Source organism: Eucyclogobius newberryi, unplaced genomic scaffold, assembly GCF_026437365.1.
Source record: "Eucyclogobius newberryi isolate DKJ021-1_F unplaced genomic scaffold, fEucNew1.0.hap1 SCAF_20, whole genome shotgun sequence".
NCBI classification, from domain to species: Eukaryota; Metazoa; Chordata; class Actinopteri; order Gobiiformes; family Gobiidae; genus Eucyclogobius; species Eucyclogobius newberryi.
In genome coordinates, this window is record NW_027315835.1 from 11,766,775 (window position 1) to 11,781,147 (window position 14,373).

At 39.3% G+C, this 14,373-nt stretch overlaps 1 protein-coding gene across 19 annotated transcripts in view; it reads left to right on the top strand.

The window, feature by feature from the left end:
- Positions 1–556: 556 nt before the first annotated feature.
- ank3b (ankyrin 3b) overlaps positions 557–14,373 on the top strand; it is a 97,509-nt gene continuing 83,692 nt past the window's right edge. For 15 of the 19 annotated variants that reach the window (XM_072455600.1, XM_072455603.1, XM_072455602.1 and 12 more), the window contains exon 1: positions 557–884. In XM_072455600.1, the coding sequence (XP_072311701.1) occupies positions 774–884 (111 nt within the window). In that variant the 5' untranslated portion in view covers positions 557–773. The remainder of the gene's footprint in view (positions 885–14,373) is intronic. The other 4 variants (XM_072455616.1, XM_072455619.1, XM_072455617.1 and 1 more) reach the window with 1 other exon arrangement.

Sequence of the window (14,373 nt, forward strand, 5' to 3'; positions counted from 1 at the left end):
TTGAGTTTTATTTTACAATGACGTGCCGAGTGATCCTCCGAGTGATGCCCTTTTCTTTGTCTGCGAACCGAAGCCAGCTGGTCTTAAGCACAAGTCTTCATCCCTCCACTGTCCCAGCTGCTGTCTCTGTTTCCTCCCCCCCCCCCCACACACACACACACACACACACCTCCTCCCCTCTCCCCCCTCCATCCACCCTCTCACCAAACGCCCTCCCTCTCCCCTGCCACCTCCTCCTCAGCCTCCTTTCGCGTGTCATCTCTCTCCTCGGTTCATACGCCGCTCATGTCTTGTGTGGCCAGTGCGTCTCCTACATGGGGGATGCCTTTCAATGGTCCACTGCCCAGTCCGGGGCACTTGGATTAACGCTGTGGTATGGACTGGCCATTTTTGGACATGAACCTACTCACAACCATGGAGCAACAATAGTCAAATCTTTGGGGCGATATTGCCAAGAAGAACATTTTCTGGACCAAATGGACGGTTAAGGTTTTGGAAAGATTTGTGGTTTTTATTTGGTCAGATTGGTGATTTTTTTACAGCCCGTTCCGTCCAATCTTATCAATGGAGCATGTTCCTGCCCCAACCTGGAACATCTGCAGTGATTGAGCAGGCACCACAATGGGAGTGAGGAGAAACAAAAGACAAGAGCCCGATGTGAAATAAACAGACATTCTCTTGGCGATCGTTGTGAGAAGACAAGCGCCAGCGTTCACCCCACACTGCACGGTCTTCCCATTCCCACCTGTGAGGATTAATTGGACCGTGTCGGCATGGCGCACGCTGCCTCCCAGATTAAGAAGAGAGTGGACGAAAACCTCGCCGCAGAGGAGGAGGAAAGGAAGAAGAAAATCAAGAAGAAGCCTCGCGAAGTCAAGAAAAAGGTGAGATCTCTGAGACAAGGGGGATGGCTGAGGCAGCGTGAGGGGGAATTGGCTGACACGGCTGGGCAGGGGGGGAGACGGGAGGCGGGAATGGGGGGTTTGGTGCTGGGTTGGAGCACGCTGATCTCCACCGCCGCTGCCGAGTCTTTCTTTTGTCACGTTGCTCTCAAAAAGGGGGGTTCCATTGGGAGAAGGGGGTGGTGTGGCGGGACTGACAGAAAGATAGATGGATCAAGGCGAGGAACGTGTATCTCTAGATTGGACATTTTTTGTTGGGTTGTTGATGGTGATTGTCATAGTTTTTATTACGTCTAGCGCTTGGATCTTGAAAACCGCCTATTGTTTACCAGCTTGAGTACAAAATCCTACAAATTCCGTAACGGGAGCTGGCACTTCAAATCTAATCTTCAAAGTGTCCTGCCCCACCTGGAAAATTCTGTCCTCACTTGCCCCGCTGCTGCAATACACGTTACGCTTCTTCCCGTAAATGCAAAATGTCATTATATCCACATCAAGCCACGAAAAGAAACTCCCCCCTATTATCTTATTACAACCTGCCACATGTAAAATACTGTGATTACACTTTATTATCAAAGTGCGTCTTTCTTACGCGCAGATTCCAGCAGTCACACCCATTTGCAGTTTGTTGTGCGTCATCTCGTAAGGACAAAGTTACGATCTAGAAAATCAATCGGTTTCTTAATATGGGTTTCCAGTGTTTGGGCAGAAATATAAGCAGGGGAGAAAAAAAAGACGTTGCTTGGAAGATTGTGACAACTTGTGGTTTGAACTCTTTTGTTTGTTCGGTGTCGTTAAATAGGTCTAATATATGAACTCACATTGGCAAAGGGTCGGGCACCTGTCATGTGTAATCAATGGGCTCGACTCTGTTGGCGTCAAGGTCAGAATAAGTAAAGAGAGATGAGACGCTTCTGCCATAAGTGTTGGATATTGACTCGGGTTATATAATTATGACACATTAACAATATTGGCGAATACTAATTATAATTTAGAAGTGTTTTGTCTTTAGATGCAAGACAAACTAATAGCTAACTTATGAATAGGAGACTAGAATTAAGTATTATACATTAAATATTTGAGGTGCACAGTTTTTCTCCACTTTTTCTAGTGGAGGGTCTTTATGGAGGTGTTATTGCTTTGTCTGGAATATTCCACAGTTTGGCTTTAAGAATGTCTGTACAGGATTAGTTTCTTTTACGCTCAAGTTCTCTCCACAGATTTGACCTGTAACGTGGCCTGGCAGCAATACCTTTTTAGATAGAGGTTTAATGTTCTATCTGACTGTCCATCTGAGGGAGTCGGATCTCTCCTTAAGTCTGGAACTCCTCCAGGTTTCTACTTTTTCCCGAGGAGGTTTTGTAGTTTTTCCTGGCCGAGAAGGAGGGTCTAAGGACAGCTTGGGACATTTGTCTAAGGACAGGGGAGCTTGGGACATTTGTCTAAGGACACTGGGCGCTGGGACATTGCCAAGTCCCTATGAACATTGTTTAATCTCTTTTTTTCACTTTAGCCCCTCGAGGAAACTGCTGTTGTGATTTTGGGCGTTACAAAAATAAATTGAATTGAATCTGTTGACAAACCAATACAGTTGAGCTGCTACAGATGATAGACCTTCAACTTTTTGTGGTCAAAACGTTGAAAAAATTACATTAGGGAGGACATTTTGCACAAAACATTTCAGAAAAATTGGCACAACGCTGCTGTAAAGGAAGCAATTTAGAGTTGTGAGGTTTGAAAGTGCAAAACAACACATCAAAATGAAAGCAAAAACAGCATTTACAAACTTCAATCAATCAAAAATGCATTCGTAGAGCACAGTTCATACAAAAGTAACACCTCATAGTGCTTTAAAAATCATAAAAACACATTCAAATCACAATACAAAATAAATCACAAGAAAAAAAAGAATATTAAAGCATAAACAATTACATTAAATTTGCAAATTAGCCTGTCTCACGACCTCAGGGAAACGGGAACGCCGCCTCAACACAATCATAAAAGTTGTGTCAAGTCTCGTTAAGAGTCCCATGTATCTCTATTACAAGCCCAAATTGGCCTGTTGTTAAAACCTGCATTTACTTGCAGCGTAGTACAATGCCCGTCACTCACAACGCTCATATAAGGCAACAGGTACGTCCGTGTAGCATTATAGTACAGCCATGCGCGGCGGGACATCAGCAGATTGTAGCGTAATGGAGGGTATCGTCTATCTTTGGCCACACTCAGAGCGGATCCATATCGCCGTCTGCCCCCGGACCTGTTCTTGGCACTGCTTTGGGACATTACCCGCTCCCGTTACCTTCTCCTCTGCGATAACACCCCACCTTTTCATTCAAATACAGACGGTGTTAATTAAACGTACTTTGCACTGACATTGTACTGTTGACTCGTGTGATACATCGCTCTTGCTAGTCTGCGGCGCATTTATCCTTTTGAATTGATTGGATTGGGAGGAGTTGATTCGGCATCTGTTTTGTGTTTTTATAGCCAGAGCGGGAACTTGAAAACAAAATACATTACAGGCACCACAGGGATTGCGGGTACCATTAGGCTAAAAGCAATATAGCACGTACGTTATATTCTGTATTCTATGTAGACCCCTTTGTTTGGAAGTTGTAGTGAATTGAGCGTCATACTATATTTTGGTTCACTGGCCGCTTTGGTTCAGCTTGTGTATTAAAAATTGATGGCCCTTTGTTGTTTCTCACAATACCATATTAAATAACATATGCAGAAATAATAATAATTGAGCTGCATATGTCTTTAGAAGGAATTGTCTTGTTTCTAAGCTCAGCATTTGAGGATTTTCAGTTTTAGAGTGATCTTGAGCTTTATCAGAACTCGTATAAGACTCCATGGTAACACAATTAAAGAACTATTATTATGTGGTCAAAATGAGTCTATTGTATTAAAAAAAGAGAGGGTTTATAATTGTTGCATCGTGTAACTACAGCAGCATAAAGATGAAAGAGTAACATGCTATTTTTGACAAACCTTGTAAGCAAGATATTTTTATGTTGTTTCTTGCACTTTATGAATTATCTTAAAATCACTAGAACAATTGTGATATGTTTTATTATTTTATTATTATTATTATTATTTGTATTTTATTTTCGATTTATAAAAAAAAGTGGATAATGTGACTAAATTATTACCAGTATATGACTTCTTTGTGTGTGTGGATGTTTCAGTTACACATGAATGGTAAATGGTGAATCGCTGGTATGTAGATTGACTGAAATGCAGTTTTGCAGTTTTTTTCTGCTGGCCGTGGGGCAAACTGGTTCCGAGGAAACCAGTTAATCCATATTGACAGTGTTCAATACGGCTGTTGGCATGTTAGGAGCAATATGTCCACCTCACTGTAGTTATGTGTGCTCTAAAGACAAATGCAATGTCTAAACTGCTGCCTCAGGGTCGACAATTTAAGTAAATCCATAATTAAAGTGACTATGTGACATTTCTGATAAAGGGTACACCACCTGCTTGTCTCCATGGAGATGTTATTGCTTTGCTTTGGAATGTTACATAGAATGGCAAACCTTTTCTGTCATTTATTCAATTAAAGGAGTTTACATTACGGCTCTAATAGTAAGTGACCAGCTTTATGAAATTTTACTATCTAATTTAATCCAATTTAATTTGTTTTATTGTTAACAAGCGCACAATTGTAGAGCTTTTAATCTCTAGATGTAAGAGAAACGTAAGAATCCTGAAAATAGCTTTGTAGTAATTTCAGCGTGTGGTGAATTTAACGTGTTGTTGTAATTTTGTCGCTATTTTATCGACTTAAAATAAAATAGTATAAGAAATATTGTGAAGGATTAGCTCTCCTGGCTTGGTGCTCGATCTCGGAGCAGAATGTTGTGTGTTCGTGGTGTGAAATTTCCCTTAAGGCCAAAACATTATAACAATATAACATTAAAACTCTGTGTTCCTCAGATCTAAACAATTTATGAACCATAGTTTTTCACAGTCTACTACACACTCAAAGTCCTTTATGTGAAAATAAGTAGCCAAACTAAGACTAAACATAATAGTAGCATGTGATTGTTGGCAGACATGAGGTGATCATCAGTCTTCATTCTTCTTAAAATTCTTAAAAAAAATTAAAGAACTAGTCACAATATCAAGAAGCTCGTGCAGCTAAACTGTCCCGTTAAACTAAACTGAATAAACTTTCACAATTGGCCCAAATGAGGTTGATGAGGCACTTTTCTCCGCGTTAAGCCATATGTCAGACGTGGTCGGCCACTTGGTCGAGTGGTTAAGGCGGCAGCACATATGCCAGGCTCCATGCGCAGCCGGCCGCAGCGTCAATTTGAGACAATTTGCTACATGTCCCCTTCTCTCATCCCCTATTCACGCTAAACTGTCCTGTCTAATAAAGCCGACCAGTCTAGAAGTCACCTCAGGTCTGCCGACAGTCACCGCGTGCTGCTACACATTTGACATAAGCGTGTATAGTCAACTGGACAGAATGTTACAATGTGTTTTGGGCTCAAGTGAAATTTAATTGGAGACGACTAAAATAGAATATCACGCGCTCTCCGGTTCGAACATACAACCTCCTGCCTCTGAGATCGAGCACCATGCCAGGAGAGCTAATCCTTTACAATGCCTCTTGGCCTATTTTCTTTCAAGTCGATACAATAGCCACAGCGTTCGTTTGATTATATTTTGATTAAAGATGTATTTTTCCTATAGAAGATTACAATCACGGCAGAACGAGTCTCGAACAACCGACTTAGGCACGCACCGACCGCTGTGATCTGTTAATATTCCTAGTTTGGTCTTGATTTAGACTTGTTTTAGTATTGTTAAAATCAAATTTGAGTCACTTTTTATATGATTTATTCCAAAATGAAAGACAAAAAAGGAGCTTCCCACTAACCACGTTCTCCAGGCATATTTTGAAAGAATAATTTATGTGGCGTAGAAGGTCTTTTTGTGTTTCAGGGTTTATTTTGGACTCGATTGGCTCATCCTCACCCCGCCCCCAATCTTTCTTTGATCTGGCAGCAGGCAGTATTGTTGATATGCTCATGCAGACATACATATTATACATATGCACTCGGAGGTTCCCACTGAGCAGCTCATTGTGTCGTAGCACTCCCTCGGGAACAACTTATGTCAAAAGATTCCTATTTGAAGTCTGTCTGCTCTTCATGCTCTGCAGCTCCTGTCATTATTACCCCATACATTTCACTTTAATTATGGCTGAATAAATTACATGTAAGACAAGATGTTTCATGGTGGTTGTAGTAGTAATAGAAGGATGGGGTTTATACTATATTGAAATGGGTGAAAATGTATTTGTTTGGAGCTGGTTTAGTCTATATAGTTGGTCGAGTAATGCTATAATGCTATAATGCTATATCTCTACAGCATGTCAATGTTGTTAGTTAGTTAATAATGGTGCGAACTAAAACATAATAATTGTGACCATTTTAGAGGCAAAATTTAGTATTTTTACTTATTTCAGTTGTCTAAAAATACACCTACATGTTTTTTTAGTCTGTTTTTGTTACATTAAACAAACATTTTCATAAAGCTGGTCACAAACTTGGGGAATAGTAGCGTGTTACACTATGGGAATTAAAAAAGCAAAAAGATTTCACTATTGTTTGTGCCTGTTCTTAGTAATTGGGAATACTCGTTAAAATGTAGTCCTGGTTTAGTGCTGGTTTAGTCCTTTTTTATGGTTTAGTCCTGGTTTAGTTCTGGTTTTGTCCTGGTTTAGTCCTGGGGTAGTCCTTTTTAAGGCCTGGTTTAGTCCTGGTTTAGTGCTTGTTTAGTCCTGGTTTAGTCCTGGTTTAGTCCTGGTTTAGTCCTTGTTTCGTCCTGGTTTAGTTCTGGTTTTGTCCTGGTTTAGTCCTGTTTAGTCCTGGTTTAGTTCTGGTTTTGTCCTGGTTTAGTCCTGGGGTAGTCCTTTTTAAGGCCTGGTTTAGTCCTGGTTTAGTGCTTGTTTAGTCCTGGTTTAGTCCTGGTTTAGTCCTTGTTTCGTCCTGGTTTAGTTCTGGTTTTGTCCTGGTTTAGTCCTGTTTAGTCCTGGTTTAGTTCTGGTTTAGTCCTGTTTAGTCCTGGTTTAGTCCTGGTTTAGTCCTGTTTAGTCCTGGTTTAGTCCTGGTTTAGTCCTGTTTAGTCCTGGTTTAGTCCTGGTTTAGTCCTGGTTTCGTCCTGGTTTTGTCCTGGTTTAGACCTGGTTTTGTCCTGGTTTTGTCCTGGTTTAGTCCTGGTTTAGACCTGGTTTTGTCCTGGTTTTGTCCTGGCTTAGACTTGGTTCAGAGCTGGTTTAGACCTGGTTTTGTCCTGGTTCTGTCCTGGTTTCGTCCTGGTTTCGTCCTGGTTTAGTCCTTATTTAGTCCTGGTTTAGCCCTGGTTTAGTCCTTATTTAATCCTGGTTTCGTCCTGGTTTAGTCCTTATTTAGTCCTGGTTTAGCCCTGGTTTAGTCCTTATTTAATCCTGGTTTAGTCCTGGTTTAGACCTGGATTCAGCTGGACTTAGCTTGAAAAAAAGTCTATGATTCTGCCCCAGTACCAGAACTACTACATCATGTAATCTCTGTTTATGTTTATGCTGGTTTGGATTAGACAATTGCATAATTATGTGATTTAAATTGCAGTTTCAAAAAGCAAATAAAAAAACATCAGTCCAACGTCTCGTCCTCGACACCTGACACTTCTGTAGCATTTATCTGCTTCCATCTGAACCTGCTTTACACATCTTTGTTTTGCTCAATCACCCATCACTTTACCATTGTTATCTCACCACTGCAATGCAAAGACTCAGATCTGACTGTTCCGGCTGCAGAGCTCCAGATGCTCGCAGCCTCACGGCACTTTGCAAAGATGACTAAAATGTGAAGAGAGAAGCACAACAGACCGGAGTGTTATGAATTATAGAAAACACCATTACGGAGCAGAGCAGCAGCGGCCAAGGGAAGGCAACGTGAGCCACAGTTAGAGAAGGATTCATCGGTTGAGTCTATGCGCAGTCGTCAGGTTTGGATACGGACCAATCACGAGCTAATGAGACGTGTACACACATCACATCGACATTATGAGTAAATATGAAACAAAACCTGGACTAGATCAGGACTAAAGCAGGACCAAATCAAGTTTATATCACAATTTAAAGCTGGGGTATACCTCATTTTACCTCAAGTATAAATCTGTGTGGAGAGTTCCAAGCTTTGACAAACTCTTTGACACATTCAGGGATTTTTGAGTTTGCGATCAATAAATGTTTTACTATTAGATGGGAACAGAGTGCAGAGTTGAGCCATATATATAAGATTTTGATTATATTGTGAACGGTGCTAAATTTGACTATGGAGTGTTTTGCTTAGGGTAGAAAATACTACAAAAATAGCTGATTATGAATAAAAAATGGAAGAACATGTGTTGTAAATGTTAAAATAAGGGTACATAGTGATCATTCTACGCTTTTATTATTCAATTTACCGACATTTTGCATTTGTCTGATCATTAAACCTCAACCCAACACGTTTAAAGACACATTTTAACACTTTTCTGTTGGATTAACACACTATTCATTTCATTTTTGTCCATAATATCCAGCCTTGCATCCGATTATTGAGTAAAAGCTAACATAACTCAAACCAGGACTAATATGTGAACACACCCTAATAGAGTAACTACCCCTGAATTTGCACACGTTCACATCTGAGGACTTTTTTACTGTTGTGAGATCGTGATGGCTAAATAACTGGGTCACAGCATCTTTAAAACTGCAGCTCTTGCGTCAAAATCGGTCCAAGTGGAGAACGGGCGAGTCTGTTTATCTCAACATCAGCTCAAATTGTTGAAGAATGTCAATGTAAGAAGGTGCTAGAAAACAAACACGACATGGTTTTATAGGTTTTATAGGGGGGGGGGGAATGCGACGCCAACGAGCCTGCTCCACAGCTTTAATGACTTTATGAAATGATGGAATAATGAGGATATGGTTTTCTTATCGCGGTTTGGTTGGCGCTGCTCTGTCCCCTGCAGCCCTGATCCTCTCTCCTGCTGCGGAGGATTCGGAGAGGATCTGGGACAGTGTTTCTCTAGAGGTTTAGCCTGTGCAGCCCTCTCATTTCACTCACACTGATAACTGGAATCAAGAGTTAGGTATTGGACACATTTATGACACATTTATGACACATTTATGACACATTTATGACACATTTATGACACATTTACCGCACGATGGTGATCTCATGCGTCGATCTTTGTTTTAACGTTTGGGTTTTAAAGGTATTCTGTGGAGATTGGCGAGTTTAATGCTGCACTGTGGAACATTCAGGCCAAAATCTTACAGTAAAGTGACATATAGTGCACCTTTAAAGGAGACATATGGCTCTTTTTTTCAGGTACTTGTATTATTGAACTACAACATAAGTAGATCACCATTTTACATTTTGTACATCGTAAACTGCAATATAAATCTAAAACGGCGTAGTAATAGAAACTGGTTCATTGACTTCCTTTTCAAAACTGCAGAACTGATAAGCTCCGCCTCTTTCACCGTAACAAGCAGCAAATTGCAAATCTTATCTTCTCTTATTGTCATTGTTTATATCTTTTTATCTTTTAAAAGTGGCTATATGTCTTTTGAGAACCCTGTATGTTTCACCCCGAGTCTTCATTTTTCAAGTAATTGCAAATAGGTACAGGGAATTGGGTGGGGATAGGGGGTAGGTGAAAACAGAATTTTTTTGAGCACTCGATTCACAGCTGCAGGTGGATTTAGTATTGCTCAAACTTGCAGGAACCAGTCAAAATACAACTTTGAGGAAACTAATGCTGAGGAAACTGTTGTAACAAGATCAAAAGCTCATTAAAGTGGATTTAGCGTAATCTCCTTTAGCGTTGGGTTTCAGATGATATCACAACACTCTATAGGCCAATAACATTTAATACAGATGGAGCAGCTAAAATGAATATTCTTCAACTGCCGATTTTTGCATAGAAATCATTGGAATTAAAGATTTCTGAATTTACCTTATAGATATTTAATGTGGACATTTGGTTCTTGCCCCCGTGTGGGACCATGACATCATCACGTTCTAGAATCTGAAAACAACCAATAATGTTTTCATGATTGCATGATGAGCCAATGGGTGTAGACCAAGGAAAATCTGTGTTAAATTCTTTACGGACTGTTATCTCATTGACAGATTGAGTTTAGTGGCTGAAGAAGATCATTATTCTTCATAATTTTGGCAGTGGTCACTTTATGCTATTAACTATTATGCATATATTCAAAACAAGCTGAGTTTGGATGTAAAAATGTGGATATATTTCTATTATTTTTCAACATTTCAATTAGCAAAGTATAGTATTATAGCAAAAGTTGAGGTCTCTATTCATAAAAAAAAAAACTTATGGATGTATTTGTTTATTTTTATTTTTTGCCAATACCGATATTTACAGATATCAATAGTCATATTTTAAAATCCATGGCAATGCACAGATATATCTTAATTTGAAGTAAAGATCACAAATGACACTTTCACTTCGGTAAAAATAATAACAGAATGTATTTATCTGGGCTATAACATACTGTAATTTGTTGCATGATTGTGTAAACATAGGGCCATATTTTCAGCCTAAACATTTACATTTTTACTCATGAGTGTGTTAAAAAAGACAGATCTGTTGAGGATAAACTGGGAATGATGTAGGAGAACATCGGTTGTCATCTGCTGCTACCGATACTTATCACCAATCCCTAATAGAATCTCCATATCTGTAATAATAATTCAATTTTTATTTTTAAAGAGTATAACACTGCCATCATTACAAAGGTAGCAGCAGCAGCAGCAGCAGCAGCAGCAGCAGCAGCAGCAGCAGCAGCAGCAGCTCTGTGATGGATAGAAAACAAGAATCATCACATTATAACTACGATAATAATCCTACTTTATTATTACGCTGCTTAATCTGTCCATATATAAACCGTATGTGTGAATCCAACGTGCTCAAAGTGGAACCAACATGAACTCACACCAGGCAATGAACCAGACTGTAGTTTAATGCTGTAACACCACTTACCTGTTGTTATGCAAACCTTTGTTCTTACCTTTAACTTTATAGATACTGACATTTTCTCTCTTTCTTGTATTTGACTGTATATAATCTGTAATTCCTTCCAAATATGCAGAAATGTTTAGTCCACAGTTTATCAAAGTTCTCCTTTTCTATCGCCTCTTTTAAGCAAATAAACACATATTTATCTCAATCTTTTTCAGATGCGACCCCCACAATAAACATATATTTTCGTAAAGTTGCCTTATTTCTTATGTTTGATATTATTTTCTAGAAACTATATTTTGGTAGCCCAACAAGTAATAATCTACATTTACCGCTGCATTTGAAAGGTGTCAAGCCTTCTTTAAGACTATTGCATACCATTGCATTTTATCCCCATATCATCTGTGAACCTCGCGACCCCCAGGTTGAGAACCACTGCTGTAGAGTGTAGAGCAAATAATAACTTGAATAAAAAATGTCTTTTGAAGCTGTGAGACGGTGGAGAGTTCAATTGTCCTCACAATTGCACTGCTCTATTGATTTACAAAGCAATTTTTCTAAGTGGGGTCTTTGTGCAGGAAGTTCATGTCACTTTCTTGGAAACAAATTCTCATTTTCCTGAATAAGTCTGATATATAACGTCTGATTTTAACGTAAGAAACCTGACAACTTCTGTGTAATCATAATTGTTGATATGAATTGCTTATTTTTATGGAATGAAAACTGATTATACACTCAAAATGAATGAAATGTTGAAGCTATTCCTATTATGTCATCTTTTCCACTTTTTAAATGATCAAAGCTAATTATTATATATGATCTCAAAAACATATATGCGTTCATTTATCGAGTTATTTAAAAAGGAAAAGATGACATAATATATTCAACTAGAGCTCACATTTCTGTTTGTTTGTGTGTATATTGACTTAATGACCTAAAAACTGCATCTAATTTGTCACTCACCTCTGATTCATTAACATTAACCGGTGCGCTCTACAGTGCATCTGTGGGCTCCGGCGCAGGATGATTTATTCATGATCACTGTTCTGTCTCTGTCAAAAGAGATTAGTAAACACTGGCAGCTTCATACCTGACTTTTATTTCTCTGCATCGTCTTGTCACGACTCGAGAGCTGTTTTTTATCTCATGAATCATCACAAACCATATCAACTATTTAAGCATCGAGGCAACGGTCAAATGTTATGATCGAATAAGAAAATAGCAGCACAGCTTTGGCAAAAAACAATGCAGTGTAATGTATGGAGTTAAAAATGCAGCTGTGTGATTGGCTGTTTCTTTTAAAGGAGACTGCACCGACCATGTTGCTATACAACGCGTTCTATACGACCAAAATAGCATCAGGTCGTGGACACTTGGAGACGCATGGAGCGTGAGTGGATGCCATTGTAAAAGCAGAAACAATAGTTGTTTTTGTCATACTTTATATAGATGTGTCTTTAGTGCTGTGAATAGGGGGACTGCAGCAGACGGGCAGCCAATCAGGTGGCAGCGCTCTGCTCCAGACAGCAGACAGGACAGCATACAAACAGCTTGTATTTATGTTATGTTATGTTTTACCAATATTCCATCTAACAAATGATAAAGTGCACTTGCTTGTAATTTTAGATGTTACAATATTGGATTAGAAAACATTTAAAGCATGACTCATTGTGGTGTGTACAGTAAATGTGCTGATTTAACACATGCAGTTCCTCTCTGTGGCCAGCAGGGACTGATACAGGACATGGAACGCAATGATTTAAAGCCAGGCACATCAAAACAAATGCTAAAAGGGGCGTGGACCACTGTAATTACAAGACATTTTTATTCTTTATTAATGCAAAATACAACGACAACACGAGATAGTAGCACAAGTTTCTGTAAATGGCATAAAAACAATTAAATCATTAATTTTAAGTGTTTTCCAAATGTTTGGGGTTTGGATGTGGTGTCTCATTATGGCCAGTAGGAGCGTACACATGAACACAAAAGCTGCATGACACAATATTACATGATTATGCCTTATTGTTCATGAGATAAACACAACAACAGCTGGTCTATGTGAGATTCCATGAGAAAAAGATGACACAACATTGCATCATTTCCTGTGCAAAAACTGCTATAATTTCAAATGTACTAGTTTAGCATAATTCCAGTATAACGCCTGTTCGGTTTACCTCAGCACTCTTATTCAGATGTATGGGAAAGAGAAAAAAGGAAAACCTTGCGCCACTCGAATTGCAGCAGATTTGGTCACCATGGCAACACCCTTCCACCCCGCCTCCCGTTTCCATCTTCTCCGTCACATGTCATAAAACACTAAAGATATAGATCATTAAACCGGCTTTTGTATGTGTCTGGCCGTTGTGGGGCTGTTGTAGCGTCACCTTGAAATGTTCCCACTGATATTGTCTTGTAAGAAGTGACAAACGTGACAAAGTAATAAGAATTGATTATAGTCCCTCCCCTGACGTTGAACATTGAGTTTGTTTCTGTCACAGTGATATATTAGGTTGATTGTAGAAAGGAACAGATGTTTTGGTGATGGTGACTCAGTTTAGTCTTGGATTGGTCCTGGTTTTGTCCTGGTTCATTTCAGTCCTGCTTATGTGTTATTTTTAATGTCTCCTTGGTTCATACTTTATTGCCTGGTAAAATGGTACTTTGAAATGTGGTCATTTGGTGTCAGCGTTTACTCCCATGACCTCCAGACAATGAATAAGGCAGTTGTTTCTGATCCCACTTACCTATTACTAAGGGGAACATTTTGTAAGACTTTGTTGTTTCTATCGTCGATATTGACATTGCTAGACTTTTTAAATGTAATCACAAGTACATGTACAAAACACATGTGTGATCTTGCTGATGTGTCACATGCCAGCTGTTGTTATGGAGGTGACACCTCTGAAGATGTCACAGTAAATACATCTTTCTGACAAATGTGTTTGCCAAGAAGGAATCAAGATATACATCTCTGACATGTAAGTGACATATGAACCATCTGGGACTCTGACTGTGTGTTCCAGGCATCTTTTACTGTAACTGAGATCTTTCCCACCTCTGACATGCCCTGTAACGCCACTCAAAATACTGAATCCTACATGCAATGAAATTTCCCCATGTGGGACAATAAAAGAATATCTTATCTTATCTTATCTTATGTGAAGTTGGAGCTGGTCGAGAGACTCACACTCCACAGATGTGACATGTCAAAATAATGATAATAACCACAAATAGTCATTTTGCGTGTTTAACCACCACATAAACAATGTCAAGTCAAATCTGACAATATTCTGATAATTAACAAGTTTACAGTAACAGTATTTCTTTAGCCTTTGGTTTAGCATTAGCCAAATTGTTTACGTATGAGTTTTCTCTGGAAAGCAGCATAAGAACCTCAGGGACCTCAGGGACCTCAGGGGTCTCAGGG